This window comes from Arvicanthis niloticus, chromosome 2, assembly GCF_011762505.2.
Source record: "Arvicanthis niloticus isolate mArvNil1 chromosome 2, mArvNil1.pat.X, whole genome shotgun sequence".
NCBI lineage: Eukaryota > Metazoa > Chordata > Mammalia > Rodentia > Muridae > Arvicanthis > Arvicanthis niloticus.
Window position 1 is genome coordinate 10,176,626 of NC_047659.1, and position 20,163 is coordinate 10,196,788.

A 20,163-nucleotide genomic window follows, 5' to 3' on the forward strand; every position below is an offset into this window, starting at 1 on the left:
GGCAGTCACTAAGAGCTCACTAGCCGGAAGCCACTGCCTTCACCCCACACCCTGCAAGCAGGTGCATGGTAGTAGCTCTGGTAAGTGAGCCATTGAGAGGTGTGGGCTGAGGCCAGCGTTGCAGGTAAGGATGCAGATTTTAGATGCTCTCTGCTGTGATGATATACCCATTAGGTCAGTGTGAGGAAGTAGGGAGAGCCTGTCCTACCACCCCCCACCCCCCCAAAATAGGTGGTTTTGTGCATGAAGAGCAGACGGCCCCCTGACTTACAGTTGTAGCACAGGAGTAGGCCAGCTTCTCCATCTTCATACACATCAATAGCTGCAACAAAATTAACCTGCAATGACAATGGGCAGCAAGCGGTAGTGGCACGTGGGATTGGGCCGAGTGGAGAAACTTCTTCTTCTTCTTCTTTTTTTTTTTGGTTTTTCGAGACAGGGTTTCTCTGTGTAGCCCTGGCTGTCCTGGAACTCACTCTGTAGACCAGGCTGCCAGGCTGGCCTTGAACTCAGAAATCTGCCTGCCTCTGCCTCCCAAGTGCTGGGACTAAAGGTGTGCGCCACCACCGCTCGGCGTGGAGAAACTTCTTAAGCTCTGAGTGTCTAGCAGTGGCCTCGGCCCTCAGAAAGAAACCAGGGTGCTGCAGAGCCATGTTTGCCTCACCTGTACCTACAGCGCCACCTGGGCCTAGGGTTACAAGGAGCCACAGGTGTAAGAGAAACATCTTTGCCTTCTCTCCACTCTGGGTAGAAGTTTCTCAACCCATTTTCCTGCTCTTGCAGAAGGTGTGAATCCAGCATCCTGCTTCCTGTGTTCCTAAATGCTGTTTACCCAGAATGCTCAGGGTCACAGGGGCTGCTGTGTGTGCCACTTACTGCATGCTCACACCAACGCTCACACAGACAGCACTGTGCCTGTCTCACATGAGGTGAAAGGAAGTCCATGAGGAGAGTGAGTCCCTTGGCCGTGGGACCCAGAGACCCAATGCAGCCTTTTTCTTGACTTGTCACCTGGGCATTCAGTGAGGGTTCTGTGCCTTTAACACCCAGTATGTCTCCATTTCTGTCTCTGTCTTCCCATAAAGACAGAATAAAACAGTGGAGTAGGTTGGGGACACACTTGACCCTGGGCTGTCACTGTCCAGAGTTGAGACAAGGATGTTTAGTCTAGGCTGCAGCCATCCCTTGTCCTTCTGGAGTCCAGAAACCCTGCCCTTTGAAGGCAGCTTCATGTGACCCAGACTAGGGAACACATCATGTGATACAGATGCACAGCATGTACTTTTATTATTATTATTTTGAGGCAGGGACTTATGTAGCCCAGGTTGGCCTCAAAGTACTATGTAGCCCATGTTAACTTTGACCTCACAATCCTCCTTCCTCAGCTTCATGAATTCAAGAACTGAAGGTCTGAGCCTCCATACCTGACTAGATGATGCAAGTTTACGAAGCACATGACAGTATCTAAAACTAGAAGACACAATCTCCTTGCTTTCTCTTATTACCGATCCGTTCCCACCACGGTCAGCTCACCTTGTTGGCCTCCACGTGGTGCAGCCTAAAGGCTTCCCCTGTGCTCTCATTTACCACATCAAACTGATGGCGGTATGCCACACAGATGAGGTTGTCACTCTCTTCTGTTGGCCCATCCACTAAGGCCATCACAGCTGGGGAGTCACACAGGCAGATTTCCTGTGTGGGCAAGGATGAGTAAGACACAGGTTAGGACCCAGTTGCTGACTTCAGGCAGCCTCCACTGCCTGTCCCTCCTTTTGGAAGCGTCCAGCCTTGCCTGGCCACAGCTGAGTTGTACTTCCAAGATGGCAGGGGTCTCACTGGACTCCTTCCTGTAAGCTCTCCTCAGATCTCTGACGTCTGTTGCAGGAAGGGATGCAGGCCAGAAAAGAACTTCACAACCTGACTCCACTGTCCGCCTGGAGACCGTCTACTGTCTGTCTTGTGACTTAGTAATTAATAATTGCTGACCACCTGGCTGAGAGCCTGGCATGCACCAGGTAGCGTTTTCACCAAATCCTTGTCCCAGCCCCTGGAAGTAGGTGTGCTTTTCCTCTGTGGAGGAAGAAATGCTGGCTCCCAGGTTAGGTTGCTTGCTTACAGTCAAAAAGCTTATATGTGGAAAAACCATGATCTGAACTCTGTGAATCTGATCAGAGCTCACACTACCTAACTGTACCATGAAAACATTCATTTCAGTGGTAATCTTGAGAAAGTAGACACTTAATAAGATCAAGATCTTAACCTGTTTTAGTATAACTGTCAGTGTTCTGTTGTCCTCAGAACAGCTGCAGAGATCTATGGGCATAATTCAGGAGGCTGTATCTCGAGGGAAAACACCTTCTCAGTTCGCCTGCTGCAACACTTGGCTCTCATGGCCAACGTTGAACATATGTCATAGCTGTTTGTTTGTTTGTTTGTTTGTTTGTTTTTATGAAACATGGCCACCCTGGAATTTGCTCTGCAGACCAAGCTAGCCTCTCACTCATGGAGATCTGCCTGCCTCTATCTTTGGAATGCTGAGATCAAAGGTGTGCACCACCAGACCAACAATTGGAGGGTTTTGTTTGTTGGTTTTAAAGGAGGTATGGTGATGGGAAGAGACAGATTTCACAAGGCTTCAGTTCTAAGGCTCACCCCTCAACCCACTGACACATCCTGCAGTCAAAGGTGGATAGACAGCTTTTCTCTATACATCTTCTGGCTTCTCCAGCTACCAAGACCACTACAGCCTTCCTGGACCCAATTCTGGCCTTTGAGCAGGTCTCTTGATTGACATTCTTGGTCCCTGTGTGCTTTTCTACTGTCAAACCACATTTTAAAACATTCTAGTTCTTTGTATTGAACTTTCTTCCGAGCCAAAGTCAAAGTCTTTGTCAAGGCTTCTAGGGCTGCAGACAGTCTGCTTCCAGACCTCTTCAACTGGCCACTTTGTCTCCTCAGGGCTAGTTCTTCACACCTGACTGTGCCTTCAGCAGGGTTCAGGGTCCTTGGCTCTCTGCATGTACCTGCTTTCTGGCAGCCCCTGTTCTCCTCCTTCCTCTCAGACTTCACTGAGCCTCTGCTCAGGTAGAAGCCTATTCTCCTCAGTCTGCCCATTACCCATGCCCTCTGCACCTACAGCCCATCTGCTGAGTCTCAACGCTCTTGTTTTTTTTTTCTTTTTTAGTTAGGGAGATTGGGTTTGAGACAGGGTTCTCTGTATAACAACCCTGGCTGTCCTGGAACTTGCTTTGTAGACCAGACTGGCTTCGAACTCAAGAGATCTGTCTACCTCTGCCTCTGAGTGCTAGGATCAAAGCCATGTGCCATAACACCCAGCCTCAGTGTTTGTATCAGGTATTTGCTTGATCAACTAGAAGGCAGGCTCCGTGGGAAGAGATACTCTGCACTGCTTTATGCACATGCCCAGAACTTGTAGAGGCTACTGTGAGTGAGCACACGGCACAGCTTAGATGTCTGGGCAAGTTAGGGCACAGGAGGCTGGGACCTCAGAGGGGTTACTGAGAAGTGGGACAGGTTTGGGACTAGAGAGGGAGTCAGTTAATACTGGGTCAGGAGAGCAGAAAACTGGACAGCAAACCTACCCTGATGTACTGGAATTCCTCAACAGGAGACTCCGACAGGGGAGACAGGAGCGAGGCACCTGGCACCCCACTTGGCTTGTTGTGCGGTTTCCTTGTGATGAGAAGCAGTTTATTGCGAATTGCAACCACAATTCTCAGCTCTCTGCTGTGGTGAGTATTAATAGCATACAGGTGGCATCCTGGGAATAGGAAGATGACATTCAACATGAGCAGGGAGGGTGAGAAGCCCCCAGGCTGGGAACCTTGGGAATGGTTCCTAAGAATCCTGGATCGAAGCATAACTCAGAGGCAGACAATGTTTTGTATGCCAGGGGTTGTGGTGCTCAGTTTGAAACACCTCTCCCCTGCCGATATGTTTGAACGCTAGGTCCCCAGCTGGTCTCACTGTTTTGGAAGGCTGTGGAACCTTAAGAAGGCAGAGCCTCATTGGAGGATGTGAGTCACTGGGGGTCTTACAGCCTAGTCTCATCTAACACTTCCTGATTGGGTTCTACTTCTCCACTGCAGATGAAACATGAGCAGCCACTGCACCACCATATCCCTTCTTAAATCGTAAGCAAGAACAAGTCCTCCTTCCCTTAAATTGCTTCTTGAGAAAAATAACCAACATATTAGGAGAGATGACATAAAAACATGGTTAGAAAAGGCACGCTTCTTCATTCCACAGCTTGCGCACCTGGTTTTATTTATCAATAATCTTTTTAGGTTTATTTATGTGTGTGGTGGTTTGAATGAGAATGGCCCAGATAGGCCCATATATTTGAGTGCATGGTCCGCAGTTGGTGGAACTGTCTGGGAAGCATTAGGAAATGTGGCCTTGTTGGAGGAGGTGTGTCACTTGGCCTTGAGGTTTCAAAAGCTCACACTGTGCCAGTTAGTGTTCTCTCTCTGCCTCATGGTTGCTGTCTCAGTTATGAACTCTGAGTCCCTGCTTTAGTGCCATGCCAGCCTGCCTGCTGTTGTCCCATGCATCACTAACTCGCCTCTGAAACTGTAAGCTAACTGTAAGGTTAGCTAAGACAGCTGTGGCCCAAAGGCTGGACTCCTCATTCTCAACTTGCTTTCCTACTTTTGTAGTTTCTTAGGGAAGCCAAGATTCCATGTAGGTAGTTCTGGGACTCAAACCCAGGACTCTGCATGTGTTTGGTGAGTGGGCCTCCCTGACCTACACTGGTACTTCTTATTCCCCTCAGGAGGAACTATATTTCTTTTGATCCCTACTACTCATTTTAATTTCAGTAGCCTGAACATTTGAGTTTCTTTCCTCTTTTGTGACAGTGTCTCAGACTCACTATGTGGCCAGGGGTATCTTGTGCAGCCTGGGGACAGAATGCAGGGCCTCATCCGGTCCAGGCAAGCACTGCCCTGGCTGGGTTCCTCCCCACCTCTCACCTTTGGTTTTCTCCAGTTTGTTTTCTCGGCAGTCAGATCTGCTCTTTCCTGTCTGCCTGCCATCAAGGCCTTTCTGCACAGTACTCAGCCGGAAGACAAAGAGGCGGGCATCTTTCCCTGGTGACAGTGAGAAGGCAGAGGAATCAGACAGTGAAGTGAGATGACCTGCTGGGACTCCCAGTCAGACACACAAACCAGGGTTGGGAGGTGTTCCGGGATGCAAGCAACTGTATCTACCCCATAGCACGCTTGCTGCACACAATCACGGGAGAAGGAAACTCTCCTTCCCTCCACTATCCCGACAAGTGGTCTGCTAAAGGACCACAGTGATGACATCAGAGAGAGGAACATTGACATGACCTACACCCCCAGACCCAGCGACCCTGTGGTCGGCTGCAGTGGGCCACCCGCCATCTTGCTCTTCTTGAAGCAGCTATCTGAGGGGCAGCACCTTTGTCTGCTCTGAGAACCAGAAGGTCCAGGGTCTCGAGCACGTGGATTTGCTTCACGGGTAGAGTTCTGTCAAACACGGGCACGGATGGGAGGTCATCTGGAAAAGAAGTCTGGTTACCCTGCCGCACCACCTGTGATGCATGCCTGGGGCTGACCTGAGCCTCTCTGGTCAAGGACAGAGTTAGCTTCTAGAGCTTAGAAGGAGCTCAAACACTGTTCCCTCTGCTCGGGAGAAGTCCTGATATGACCCACTCAGTGGAATCGAGAACTCTCTATGGGGGTGGGCAGAGCAGTGGGGACATGAAAGGAAGCTATGTTTTTCTTGTTGGTGCCACCAAAGAAATAACAGCGTGTCTCAACCCCAGATTTACTGTAAAGGACTGAATAACATAGAGGGGAGAAGCAGCAATTTAAAAAAAATTTAATGTTATAATAGAAAGTATCATATCTTGTATTATTTCATACATTTTTCAAGAAGGTAAACTGAATACTTCTTTTTACATTTAAAGTGAATATAAACACACCCCTAGCAAGCCCTCTGTCTGTATTAATAGTAGTCTGCTTATATGTTTTTTGTTTTGTTTTATTTTGTTTTTCAAGACAAGGTTTCTCTGTGTAGCTCTGGCTGTCCTTGAACTCACAAAGATCTACCTGCCTCTGCTTCTCCAGTGTTGGACTTAAAGGTGTGCGCCACCATTGCCTAGTTTGCTAATATGCTTTTTAAAAAATGTTTTTATTATTTTTAATTATATGTAAGTCTGCATGTGGATATGTGCATGAGTGTACAGGTGCCCTTGGAGGCCAGAGGCTTGAAATCCCCTGGAGCCGGAGTTCTAGGTGGCTGTGAGTTACCCATGTGAGTGCTGAGAGCTGAACTCAGGACCTCTGCAAGAGCAGCAAGTGCTCCTAACCTCTGAGCCACCTCTCTAGTCCCCTGCTTATACATTTTAAATACTTTTCTTAGATAGGAATTTGAAATACCCTTATTTTAGAGACAAAAAATGGGAGAAGTATCAGTTAAACTGTCTAAATAGCAGGAACAAAGGATGCTACATGGAAACTCCTAGATTGGAAAGGTTCCAATGGGAATAACTACATTGTTGCCTCTAGAGGCCCCAGGCTGTACCAGCCCGGAGAATCCATATTCTGCTGCAGAAGGACATGGCTAAGAGCAGCAGGGATGGTGTGGACATCTCAAGCAGAAGTGGCTAGCTTCTTTTCATCTGCACTTACCCTTCAGGGCTTTGTTGTGGGCCTGGATTGCCCTGTTTCTTTATAATTTAGGTGTAAGGGAGCGTGGGACTCAGGCTTCTTCCAGAAATAGAAATGACTCTGGGAGTTGATCCCTTTCTGGATGATTCCCTGCAGGGACAGGGTCTCTGTCATCAGGATCAATAGCATCCTCAGTGGAGTGGGGGCTCCAGCTACAGTCAGTTGGCCTGGGAAGTTCTGGATCTGTCTATAACAGGCCCTTGAGTTAAACAGCCCCCTTGAGTTATCCATGTCCCCCTTAGTCACACAGAGGTTGCTTCTAGTCCTTTCACGGGACTCTTATAACAGACAGTCTGTCAGCCACAGTCCTTCCTTCTCTTCTGATACTAGGGGCTCTGTAATGCTGCTAGGAGGATTTGCCTGTTCAGAACATAGGATGATAATTCCAGTATTGTTGTATTGGGTGAATAACTGCAATTATTTTATGGGTCCACGGTATCGTTAGTAGTGGCAGGTCACATTCTCTAAGGGCTTAGTGGGTGCCAAACCCCGAAGCATCCGACATCCTTTAATTTAGATGTCTCATTTACCAGAATTGGTTGGCACTTGTAACATTCCTAGCTAACCAAGAATGAATCAGATGTTCAAATGTGTTCGGAAAACTCGTTCACTCCTTAAACATGTGGAGCCAAAAAGGATGGAGCACCTCTTTGTATGCTGGAAACAGAGGGACACTGTGTACTGCCGAGCCCAGCATGGACCAGCACGCACCCCTCTCCACCCCTCAGCCAGCTAAAGGGTTTGTATGTGGATAGCAAGGAGAGAAGGCAAGGACAGGAGAAAGGACAAATTTAGTGGCTGCTTGATTAATCATTCCTTTTTGTAATCTTGGTATGAAGATGAAGTTTTTAGAGAGAGCTTTTCTATTACCATAAAACCAAAAAGGTGACAGCCTACTTACTCAGGGACTAGTCCCTTAAAGTGGGATTTGCTGCACTCACTGTGCATAGGGCTCTGAGTTTTTAAAAACTGTAGCCATAAGGGCTGGAGAGATGGCTCAGAGGTTAGGAGCACTGGATGCTCTTCTAGAGGTCCTGAGTTCAATTCCCAGCAACCACACGGTGGCTCATAACCATCTATAATGTAATCTGTTGTCCTCTCTTGGCCTATAGGCATACATGCAGGTAGAACACTGTATATATAATAAATACATAAATCTTAAAAAACCCTTATGACCTTAAAAGAAGTAGATTCTTCAGGGCAAGTCTAATGAAATTAAGCAAAAGCTAATGGGCTAGGACGGGAATCAGCCTGAAATGGAAGAGATGGAGCGACTCACAGAAATCGTCTGTGCTGCCATCGTGTGTAGAGGAGGCCAGCTAGGGAGCAATGAAAGGATGGCACGCGCGGTGAGACACAAAGAAAGCTCAGGCCTCTTCCTTCCCAGCAAAAGCCAAGGGTGGGTGTCACTGGTCAGTTAAGACAGGAGAGGAATAGCTTGCATGCCTCTCTAAGGCTGACAGAAAAGAATTTCCTGGAAAACCACAACAGCCTTTATACCAAGGCCACCATTATACTCTGATCCAAAAGACACAATTGCAGAAAAAACTTGGTAATATCGGTTTGGATCTTAACCTTTTTAAAAGAAATTATCTCATATAGTAATCCTGACCTTGGCCTCCCTCCCCCAGTCTTCTCAGTCTTCCCCACCCCCACACTTTCCTTAGGTTATAGTTATATTCAATCTTGACACAGGATCCTTTTCTTTGATCTCAAAGGAAAACTAGAGAATATTAAACATTTTCTTAGTGGTAAATTCCTGTAGACCTATTTACCCAGGACTACAATGTTTTGAAAATTGGTGTCAAGGTGAAAACAGAAATGCTGGCAGAGGTTACTGTGTGTGAGTGGAGTGGCTGGTACTGGACCAAGCTCTAGGCAGACCCACTCAACAGCAATGTGGTTTCACACAGCCATGGTATTGCTCGGTTTCTTCATCTATAAAACTTAAAGGCTAAATATCTAAGGTCTGTTTTGAGTTTTGAAAATAAAAAGAAACTTTTGGTTGCACTTTTGGCAAAAATCCTAGAATTTTGGGAGCTTTTACAAATCACTGGTCAAGGTGACAATCGCTTTTTAGCACCTTGCTGCTATGCACTAGAGCGGTCGCTGGCACGCAGCACAGGATGCCCTCAGCCGCCCCACTGTCCCCTCTTTGCAGGTATATGCTTTGTCCCAGTGTGTCTCACTTTCTGTTATTGTAAATGATTTCTCAGCCTTTTGAGGCCAGAGGCTCAGAGAAGATAGATTTTCTTTTTGGAGAAGGGGAACCCTGGCCTTATGACCCTAGACAGGTGCTTTACTACTGTACTGTATAGCGCCCCCTAGACAGGTGCTTTACTACTGTACTGTATAGCGCCCCCCAGACAGGTGCTTTACTACAGTACTGTACAGCGCCCCCTAGACAGGTGCTTTACTACAGTACTGTATAGCGCCCCCTAGACAGGTGCTTTACTACTGTACTATATAGTGTTCCCCTTGATTTTCTTCCAATCACAGAGTTTCTTGGATCAAGAATTTAAATTCTGAACTGGTGAATATTAGGTTATTGATATTTTATTAAATTTAGTATAGATATAATTAGGTTACGTGAAATGATGGATCTTAAGTTATCTACAGTTTATTAAATTAGTTGGAGATACAATTAACTTATGGGAAACATGATTAAGACCTATATGGAAAAATCCCAGGTAAGGTCAGTTTGCTCTCTGCCACCTCATGCAAAGCAGCTGGCACAGAGCTGGGACCTATTGAGTGTGCTTAGGCAGAGGTCTGAGGGACAAGCAAGGCTTACTATAGAGAGGGAAAGTGACATAGTTTTAGGCCCCCAAGCTACTCTCACCAGAGGGCAGCACTCTCGTGCCTGTGGTCCCTCAAGCGTCCCAGAAGGCCACTGCTTACCTCCTCTATTGCTCATGAGGAGTCTAGAATAATCTGAAGGTACTTCCTGTTGTTCTGGAGTCTACATACCATCAGTGTCAATGCCTAGGACTTGCCTGTGGTAGTTGCTGTGTGTGACTGTCTCCCCAGGCAGGTTGGTCTAGCTCACTGGCAGAAAGCGCCATTTAATACTGAGTAGCAATCTGTCTTCCTGCCAAAGCTTTTCTGCTTCTGTGGCCATCAAGACAGTTTATCTAAGATTCATATCATTTATTTTAGACATCAAGGTTTTTTCCAGTCAGGTTCGTTCGTTCGTTCTTTCTTTCTTTCTTTCTTTCTTTCTTTCTTTCTTTCTTTCTCTCTCTCTCTCTCTCTCTCTCTCTCTCTCTCTCTCTCTCTTTTCTTTTCTTTTTTCTTTCTTTCTTTCTTTCTTTCTCTCTCTCTCTCTTTTTTCTTTTCTTTTTTCTTTCTTTCTTTCTTTCTTTCTTTCTTTCTCTCTCTCTCTTTCTTTCTTTTCTTTCTTTTTTTTAAAAAGGCTTCAAGAGAGCTCGTGTCCCCTAAAAAAATGATGTGAAGTAATGCGTCCCTTTTCATTTGAGGTTAAGTGCTGGGACCATGCTGAGTGCTTGCTGAAGAACCTTTTAGTAAGTGGCTTAATACCGGGAACTGATTGGGGACTTGGGGGAAGGGTTGAGCCTCCCAGAACGCTGAACACAAAATAGACCCCTTGGAGCACCTATCTGAAATGAGGGGTTCTACTGATTAGAAAACCAAATCTGGCTAACTCCCCTAGGGAGCAGGCATTTATGATCTAAAGGAGCTGACTGGCAGTCACCCACCTCAGAAATACCACAAGTCACACAAAAGAAGACATTCAGGAGTGCTACTCACTAACCATCCACTAGCAAGACGCCGGCATCAGTGGAAACCAGCAAGGCCTGGCCCCAGGGATCTGCACACACGGCTTCGTGAGGGAAATTACAGCAGAAACACTGGGGCTCCCAAGGCTGTGAGGCAACACAAGCATCGGAGAGTAAGTGTACCAGAAAACCCACAGTGTCCCACAGATGGAAACAGTAACACAGATCCGCCACGGTAATGAGCTGCACCAGACTTTGGGGGCCACTGGGTCTGGACTCAGTTATCCTTCTCAAGTAGAAAAACTTTCTTTTAAATACAGATGCCATAGGAAAGCAGTGACTTCCTGCACTTCTGGCACCCCTGCCTGTCTCTACATGACCATAATGTTGTTCTTTGGGCAATAGAAACATTGGTAATGTTTTTAAAGCAGTTTTCTTTAACACCTAGAAGCTGGGCCAATTGGTGCCTTTTACTTTTTTTTTTTTTTTTCTTTTAAAGAGGGTTGGTGTTAGTTTAGCATAAAGTAAAATCCCACATAGCTATTTTAAAAAAGGTAAGATTTCTGTGTTGCTGGTTCAGCAAAATCATTAAACTATACACAATGTAAGAGGCTGATATTGTCTTAATATATAGGTGTTTATAGACCCACATAAAGCTACAAAATCTTACAGAAAAAGTAGCACATATTTTGCAGGAGAACAGGAAGGCTGCTCATGAAGTGACTCCAGGTCCCCATATGGCATGTTCACATCCCATACACACTTTTTTTTTAGTCCTCGTGTGAAATGTCACACTGCATGAACACTTCCTGGGATCTTAGCTCCATTTCTATTTCAGGGATAAGGTAGCTCTACCTCACAATGGCCCCTGAGGTAGGTTGAAGGCCAGGAGTTGGCAGGCATTGCTTATTAGGATCTTAGTCATACAGCAGTGTGGACGTTTTTTGTTTGTGGCACCTGGAATCCAACCTAAGGCCTCTAGCATGCTAGGCCAAGTGCCTTCCCACAGAGCTATATCCCCAGTGCTAAGAACTGAAAACATTTTAACAGACATCTACTCCCTTTTAGACACCTTTTTTTTTTTTTTTTTTCTTAGCCCCATGCCTTGGAAGCCTTTGTAGGTTTCTGGGGACAAGGTGAAGGCTTATATCTTTACTTCTACTCTCAACTAGACATAAGGGTGTGATGTGACCCAGCTGGGCAGCAGGACCTAGCAGAACCTGTCTTTGTTCTCGTAGGTTAGAGACATGTTCATATCCTCTAAGTTCAAAAAGGCTGAGGCCCACCTTCAAGAGCATCACCAGGGCTGAGGCTAACACTGTGGATTATCCCTAGCTGAACAAAGAGTAGGCTTCCACTTTAGACACCCATAGCCTCAGGCTTGCAAAGATGAGATCTGTACTGTTCTGAAGAGGAAGTCTAGAGGATATGGAAACATTTTCTAAGCTGAAAAAGGAAAACACAGACAGGTCACTTATTGAAATATTTCCCCCAAGAAGAGGTCTGGCAGTTCTGAGTCGTTAATGTATAGCTAGAAGAATTGAAAATGCATTGAAACCAGCACTTTAGGTAATACTAAGATAGAGCCATAAAATCAGTGTATGTGTGTCTCTCTCTGTGTGTGTCTGCCTCTCTCTCTCTCTCTCTCTCTCTCTCTCTCTCTCTCTCTGTGTGTGTGTGTGTGTATGTATGTATGTATGATAGATGAGAGAGAAAGGGAAAGAGAGAGAGACACAATGTGTGTGTGTAAGACAGAGAGAAAGAGAGAGAGAGAGAGAGAGAGAGAGAGAGAGAGAGAGAGAGAGAGAGAGAGAGAGAATGAATGAATGTGGGGGGGGGGCTGCCTATACAAGTACATGTGAATGCCCAGTGACTTTTCTCAGTTGTTTTTCTACTTGTTTTTTGAGACAGGGTTTCTCACTGAACATTAAGCTCACCAGTTCTGCTAGGCTAGCTGGCCAGCAAGGATTTAGAGACCACATCAAGTACTAGGGTTTTAGGCATGAACCCCCACACTTGGCTAGGGTGCTGGGGATCTGAACTCAGGTCCTATCTTTCCTCATTGGGACATCACCCCAGCCCTCAACTGAGTCTTCTAAAACTATCATTATTTTTATTCATATGGGTATTTTGCCTGCATGTATGCCTATGCACTCTGTGCGTGCAGAGTGTTTAGAGGCCAGAAGAGGGCATCAGATCCCCTGGGACTTTTGTGCAAACAGCTGTTAGCGATCATGTCAGTTCTGGGAATGGAATCCAGGTCCTCTGGATGAGCAGACACCAACTGAGTCTTAACAACAAAGTGTCCCTGGCAGGAGGCAGATGGGTTCTTCACCTGGAAGACCTAATGTTCTCTGGAACAGAGCTCACACAAGGGTGGGACATGGGGTCCTCTGCTTATAAACTGATCCCAACAATGGAAGCAGCTTTTTTTTTTCCTTGTGCACTGTGAACAAATTTTTGTGAACAGACTTTATTTGGAATATGTGTCTAAGAACTTAAAAATGTAGGGTTAGCACCATTTATGAGTGCTTAGGAACCCACAAATTCCTACCATGCACACAAGGGTAGAGTGCAGACCTCTTGCACTTTTGGGAGAGGGTTTCTGTCTCATTTGGTCAGAAAGAACTTTTATGTTTTCAGGGTCAATTGTATTAAATTTTAAAATCTGTATTAATTAATTAATTAGTTAGTTAATTAATTAATTAATTAATTAAGTGTGTGTGTGTGTGTACTGAACTGTGTGCCTGTGGAGGTCAGAGGACAACTTACCAGTTTTTTTTTCTTCCATTATGTGGGTCACAGAATTGAACTCAGGTGGTCAGGTACAGTGGCAAGTGCCTTTAGCCACTGAGCCATCTCCCTGGGTCTCAATTGCATTATGAAGCATACATGTGGGTGCTGGGAGAAGTCAGAAGAGGATTCCTTGGAGCTGAAGTTGCTGGTGGATGTGAGCCTCCTGGTGTGGGTGCTGGCATCTGAACTTAGGCCCTCTGCAAGAGCTGTAAGTCCCTGGACCATTCTTGGTGATTGCCTATCCTACCCAGTGAGGAGTTGTCTGCACTGGGCTGACCTGTGGGTATATCTATCAGGAACTGTCTTAATTGATGTGGAAAGACTTGGTTCACTGAGGCAGCATCAATTCCTAGGCAGGTGTCCTGGCCTATCCAACAATGGAGAAATCAAGCAAGCAAGGAAGCGAGCAAGGGAGCCTGCATGTGTTTACTTCTTTCTGTTCTTTATTGTGGGTGTGATGGCAGCTCTTGTCGCTGTGACTTCTCTAAGGTGATGCACTAACCTAGAACCGTGAGCTAAAATAAACCTTCCCCCTCCATTGCTTCTTGCCAGGATCCTTTATTTCAGCCAGAGTATTGAAACTAGGACAGCAGCCTTGCAAGTTGACTCCAAGCCTATTGGATTAAAGCAGTGGCTCTCAATGTTCCCAATGCTGTGACCCTTTAACACAGTGCCTCGTGTCATGGTGACCCCAACCATAAAATTACTTCATTGCTACTTCATAACTGTAATGTTGTGATTGTCATGAATCGTAATATAAGTATCTGATATGGGACCCCCAAGGGGTTGCGCCCTCCAGGTTAAGAGATGCTGGGTTAGAGGCTGCCATTGACTTGGACATACCTTGAGAGTCACTGCTCTAGAATCTTGCTGTTTGTATTGGGTTGAGGTCAGGTGATATGAGTGTACATGAGTTTGAGGAGCACAATGGAAGCATCCTGGCTGAGCAAGCCTGGCCCACTGCTTGCCATCTGTGCATACACATGCTATGTGGTCTGGGCTCCTGAGGCCTCTGAAGGAGACATCCTCCCACCCCAACTGTTTCCGTAACTTCACTGAGCACAGAGGACACTCACAGTTCTCAGACGTGCCAAGCACTTACCTCTTTTTTACACAACCCTGATGCTGCCAAGCTTGATGGGGCATCCCCTCTCACAATGGACTTGAGCTTCAGGGCCTGATGGACAGAGATGTCCCTTAAGGTTTGGGGTCAGGCAGTGAAAGATCAGCAGGGTAAACAATTAAGGTTTGAGAAAAAGCAATGAGTCAAGAGTAATTTGGGTTAAAGGTGAGAATGCTCTAAGGAGATGGTTACGCCCCAGTCACAGGGTTATGGCCCAAAATACACTTACTGTTTCTGGAGTGTAAATCAGTTCTATTAGCCCTGTGATTTCTAAACTAAGACTATCGAAAATACAAACTCCTAGGTCCTTCCCAAACTTGAGGGCTCAAGAGTCCCTTAAAGGAGGGGCCATAGAGCTTTAAGATTTTAAAAAATATATGCTTACTTATTTATTTTGTTTGTGCATGTATCTATGTGGGCATGTGTATGCCATGGTGCAAGCATGAAGATCAGAGGACAACTTGTAACAATTATATGCAGGACAGAGGACAACTTGTGTCAGTTATATGCAGGACAGAGGACAACTTACAGGATTCAGTTCTTGCCTTCTACCATGTGAGTCCTAAAGATTGAATTTAGGTTGTCAGGCTTGGTGGCAAGCTCCCTTATCTGCTAATCCATCTTGCCAGCCCTAGGTATCTTCAACAAAGACCTATGCATATTTTGAAGAATGTTTCCTGTCTCCAAGTCATCCTTGATCACGGAACCCTCCTTTCTACTTGCCTTGCTGTCTAGTGCTCTGCTGCTGGACGACCTTACCTGCGGCTGGAGGCTCCACCCCTCCTATTGTGCTAGGTCATGGAGATGGAGGGTTTTAGTGTTAAATCTGGTGATTCTCAAAACAGCTTCCAACTCTTCAGAGAATTCCTACTGGGCAGGCAAGAGGTCTTAGCTCCTTTGCCAGGAGTGACCTGCACAGCAGGAGCTGTCCCCTGAAGTAGAGCACTATTCTTTTGCAAAGGGAACCAAATCTACACAGCTGTCAAAAGCCCATTTGTTTCTCTACCACAGCTTTGAGAGAAATCATGGGGCCTGCAGGTAGGAAGTCTTTTTGTCAGCTTGACACAGCCAGGGTCATGTGGGAAGAGGAACCTCAACTGAAAAAAATACCTCCATCAGACTGGCTGATGTGGGGCATTTTCTTGATTAACAACTGACATGGGAGCTCACACTGAGAGGTGTCACACCAAAGCATGTGGTCCTGGGTTGTGTAAGAAAGCAGAGTGAGCAAGCCATGGAGAATGAAGCAGTAAGTAGTGTTCTCTCATGGCCTATGCTTCCATTCCTGGCTCCAGGTTCCTGCCTTGAGCTCCTGCCCTGACTCCTTTCAGTGATGACTGTAAGCTGTAAGATGAAGTAAAGCCTTTTCTCTCCAGGTCACCTTTGGCCATGGTGTTTATCCATAGCAAAAGAATGTCCACTAGGACAGCAAGAAAAACAAAGCCTCAGTCAGGCATTAGTGGCTCACACCTTTAATCCCAGCACTTGGGAGTCAGAGGCCAGCCTAGTCTACAGGGTGAGTTCCAGGACAGCCAGGGCTACTCAGAGAAACCCTGTCTTGAAAAATACTAAAGAAGAGAAAAAAAAAAGTATGGTTGTGGAGTGTCTGGTTTGGAGGGACTTAGGACCAACCATACTTCTCAGGAGCTGCGAAGTCAACATACCTGCCCTATTCTCACAAACTCGGCCTGCCGGGCCTCCTCTTTCTTCCGTGCTGACTTGGGTGACTCTGGTAAAACATCACTAAAAGATCGCCGGTTGAGCATATTCTGAAAAAGGAAACAAGGTTGGGACTCCTCAGACCATTGTCAAGTCTCATCTTTTGGAGTGTACACACATACACTCATGCATGTGTACGCACATGCATGCATGCGCACACATACACACCTCTCTGTTTGTCTAAACAGTACTATTTCTACTCCCAGCCTTCACTCAGCACTATGGCAGACACAGGAATAGAGTCCAGACAAGTACAGCCAGCACTGTGTAACAGCTGAGAACTATGTAAAGGCCTTTAGACCAAGAAAACGCAGCTTCATTTACTAGCCTCGTGACCCAGGCCACACATTGCACAGTTCCAGGATTCCAGTTCCATGGAGTGGCCCCCAGGAACCTAGCACATTCCATTCCATGGGAATGGTAGTGGTAGGACTGTGTGGCCCTGGGGCCCTAAGTGTTAACTTCTGAGACTCTATATGGCTGATTCCTGCCCCTCAGGTATGTGGTGGGGATCCGTGAGGTAGTGTACAGAGGGTACTTGGCACTGTGCTTGGTCTTCCCTCTAGAGCATTCATTAAACCTTGGCTAAGTGCCCACTAGTCCACCAGACTTGGCAGACCTGGCCTCTGTCTTTGCAGGCCACAAAGCCTGACAGGATTACATTTGGTGTAGTCACTGACAGAAAGGGAAGTGTAGAAGGTAGGGCTAGATGGCTCAACAGGGGACTTGCTTCAACCAGGGGTAACAATACCTCAGCTCAGGACCGAGGACATGAGGACTCATTATGGTGAAGCCTACCCTGCTCTGCTAAAACTTTCTGTGGGGTCCTGGGGCTAGTCTGGTCATTCCCTGGGAATTTTTAGAGTTCATCAACCAAGAGTTCACTACCAATCAAGAGTCAAGAGATGCTATAAAAGGGGTCATGTGCAGAGAGAAGGGGCCAGTACATTCTAGTTCATTTTCATAGCCTGTCTCCCTTGGTGAGTGACAGACACCTCTCATTTACAAACATCATCAGAAGTTAATCGCTTTTACTGGACTTAATGAATGAATGATCAAATTTTAAGAGAATTATTTATTTGTTAAATAGGAAAACTTAAAAAATTAAATTACATTAATTTTATGTATATATGTATGTGTTTGTCTGTGTGTGTGCATACATGCCATAGCATGTATAAGGAGGTTAGAAGATAACTTGTGGGGTTGGCTCTTTCCTTTTGTCATGTAGGTCCCAGGAGCAAACTCAGGCTGGAGACCTCCTAAGATAGCACACATAGGCTGGAGGTAACAAGAGAGGGCGGAGTCTCATCAGTGTACAAAGCTCTGGGCCTACAAAATATGCATTGTGAGGCGGCTTTCCACCAATGGAGACAGCTGTCTCAGTGCCTGATTATAGGTCCAGATAGAAAACCACTAGAAAACCCAAGAAGGCACCTGGTCGCTCTTCTCCCTTCACAGTCAGTCTTTCTGCCAGGCCATCAGGTCTATGGCACTAGCACCAAGACAGCACCGCCAGCATGCAGCTTTGGCTTCCAGGGTGCTGGCTGACACTCTGCCCATCTCTATCTGACTTTCATAGGCTACTTCTTGTAAGGACCATGATGTTCTCTCACACAGACACCCAACAACCCTCCCTTTATGGAGAATGCCATCTGTGGTCGCTCCGGGGCAGTCTAGGCAGCAAGTACCATAGGAACTCAGCTTTCCCCAGGGCTCATGGCTAGAACAGTGCTCTCCCAAACCCCCAAGGGAGAAAGGAAACCCAGGTACCTTATGCAAATCCGGCATCAAATCCTGGTATAAGGAGCGTATCAACATGTCCAGAGTACGGCGGCGTTTCTGGGCAAAGGTCGGGGTTTCCAAAGTGGCTTTTTCACCGTTAATTACTAAAACAAGTGAAAGGGGCACATTACTGTCACTAATAGCTATTGAGGAGTGTTCTTTTTGGGCAGAGTCTGCACAGTGAATGCCATATGCCATTATAATACTAGCATTATGGTTGGGATACAGAGGGTCTCCCAACATGTCAAGGGCATGGACCCAGTTGATCAATCCAATCACTGGGACTTATCATTGGTCATGAAGACTCTGATCTCATCAGTGGCCAGTCTCCAGGTGGGCTAATACTTGGATTATTGACGAGTGATGGAGACACATGGAAGCAGAGTCTAGTTGAAGGAACAGGTCATAGGGTAGTGCCTCTAAAAAGCACGAGTTAAAACCAGCCTTTTCCTCCTTTCTAGGCTTTTCTCAGGTATTTGCCACAGTGATGAAAACTGACTAAGGAAACTGGCATTGTCATTGATCTAACCTCCTTTCATGGGAGAGTGCTTCCAGCTTAAATTCCCAAGTCTGGATTTATGGATTTCTATGACTGTAGGCATGTTTACCTTCCTGTTCTTGTGGGACAGTAAGCTTCCAGAGCAGAGAACATATCTGACCTTTTCTTTCCCTCTAGACAGGGTTTCTCTGTGTAGTCCTGGCTATCCTAGAACTCACTCTGTAGACCAAGCTGGCCTTTAACTCAGAGATCTGTCTGCCTCTGCCTCCCAAATGCTGGGATCCAAGGTGTGCATCACCACTGCCTGGTAGCTGTGGAGTCTTGAGCAGTTTTGTTCTACCTTTCTGGGGCTTCAGTTTTTCTACCTTACACAATGTGTACGATCCTACTTTTATAGAGGGCCGCTGTCGTTTAAGTGAGATAATGCATACACACAGTACAGTGCTAGGCACATTGAACTGGGTAAGTTTTCGCATACAGAGGTCCAATGGGAAGGTCTGTTAACAGACTGAAAAATAGAACTTGTTGGGAACAAGGCATTCCCTAGATACATTCATTCTGTCTGCTGGGGCCAAGTTGCCATGTGTATTTCATGGCATCTCTTAGGAGTTTTTGAAGTGTGCATGCCAAGTTGTTTTCTTTTTCTCTCTTAAAGATTTTCCCCATTAGTATCTCAGAAAACTACATTTCCCCGTTCTTCCTTTCTTTCTCTCTCTCTCTCTCTCTCTCTCTCTCTCTCTCTCTCTCTCTCTCTCTTTCTTTCTTTGAGATAGGCTCTCTCTCTATTTCCCTTGCTGTCCTGGAATTCACAAATTTCCACTTGCTTCTGCCTTGTCTGGCCACAAAACTATATTTTAAGTAACCAATTTTGACAGAAGGAAAAGACCTGAGTTTTAAATTGAACTATTTAGAGCTATTTTGGATTTTTTTACCTGGCTGGCTTCCTCCACTCTGCTAAACCCACTGTGGAATTCAAATAGCCTTCTAGTCTCAGGCTTCCATTGTGTTGTTGGCTGTGTAGCCCATTGGTCCTACAGACCTGTGCTCCAGCACTGCAGAGCCTCCTCTGTCAGACCCGTGCTCCAGCACTGTAGAGCCTCCTCTGTCAGACCCGTGTTCCAGCACTGCAGAGCCTCCTCTGTCAGTCAGACCCATGCTCCAGCACTGCAGAGCCTCCTCTGTCAGACCTGTGCCCCAGCACTGCAGAGCCTCCTCTGTCAGACCCGAGCTCCAGCACTGCAGAGCCTCCTCTGTCAGACCCGTGCTCCAGCACTGCAGAGCCTCCTCTGTCAGACCCGTGCTCCAGCACTGCAGAGCCTCCTCTGTCAGACCCAAGCTCCAGCACTGCAGAGCCTCCTCTGTAACCTGGGCTCCTTGCACTCATGATTCTCAACTTAGATATATTTTTAAGACAGCATTTCACAATGTAGCCTGGCTGACTTCAAACTCAAGAGATCCTTCTGCTTTTGCCTTCAGCTTACTAGGAATAAAAGCACTGCTACTATACCCAGCCCCCTAAAAGCTTTACCATCAGGTCAACTGAATCCCACTTTCATTTCTCCCTAAGATGCTGAGGGTGCTGATGTGCCACTCCTAGGCCTACTTTTGCTATTCCATCTTAATGTATGGATTCCACTTACAAGTGGGTCCCCACTGTTGTCCTCTAAATATTCTGGGGTTAAAGCACTACAGGCCTGGGGCCCCAGCTGTGCTGTCACTACCCCATAGCACACTTATCACTGTGTCTGGCTCTTTTGTTCCCTTTGGCTGATAACTGCTATAACT

General features: G+C 46.3%; 1 protein-coding gene across 8 annotated transcripts in view; it reads right to left on the reverse strand.

Moving 5' to 3' along the window:
* The window catches only part of Garnl3 (GTPase activating Rap/RanGAP domain like 3), a 144,364-nt gene that overhangs the window by 21,393 nt on the left and 102,808 nt on the right, over positions 1 to 20,163 (reverse strand). For all 8 annotated transcript variants that reach the window (XM_076928519.1, XM_076928524.1, XM_076928520.1 and 5 more), the window contains 9 exons: positions 17,868 to 17,983; positions 16,043 to 16,147; positions 14,358 to 14,432; positions 10,495 to 10,606; positions 5,446 to 5,544; positions 4,995 to 5,111; positions 3,603 to 3,781; positions 1,534 to 1,692; positions 272 to 338 (listed from right to left, as the gene is read on the reverse strand). In XM_076928519.1, the coding sequence (XP_076784634.1) occupies positions 272 to 338; positions 1,534 to 1,692; positions 3,603 to 3,781; positions 4,995 to 5,111; positions 5,446 to 5,544; positions 10,495 to 10,606; positions 14,358 to 14,432; positions 16,043 to 16,147; positions 17,868 to 17,983 (1,029 nt within the window). The remainder of the gene's footprint in view (positions 1 to 271; positions 339 to 1,533; positions 1,693 to 3,602; positions 3,782 to 4,994; positions 5,112 to 5,445; positions 5,545 to 10,494; positions 10,607 to 14,357; positions 14,433 to 16,042; positions 16,148 to 17,867; positions 17,984 to 20,163) is intronic.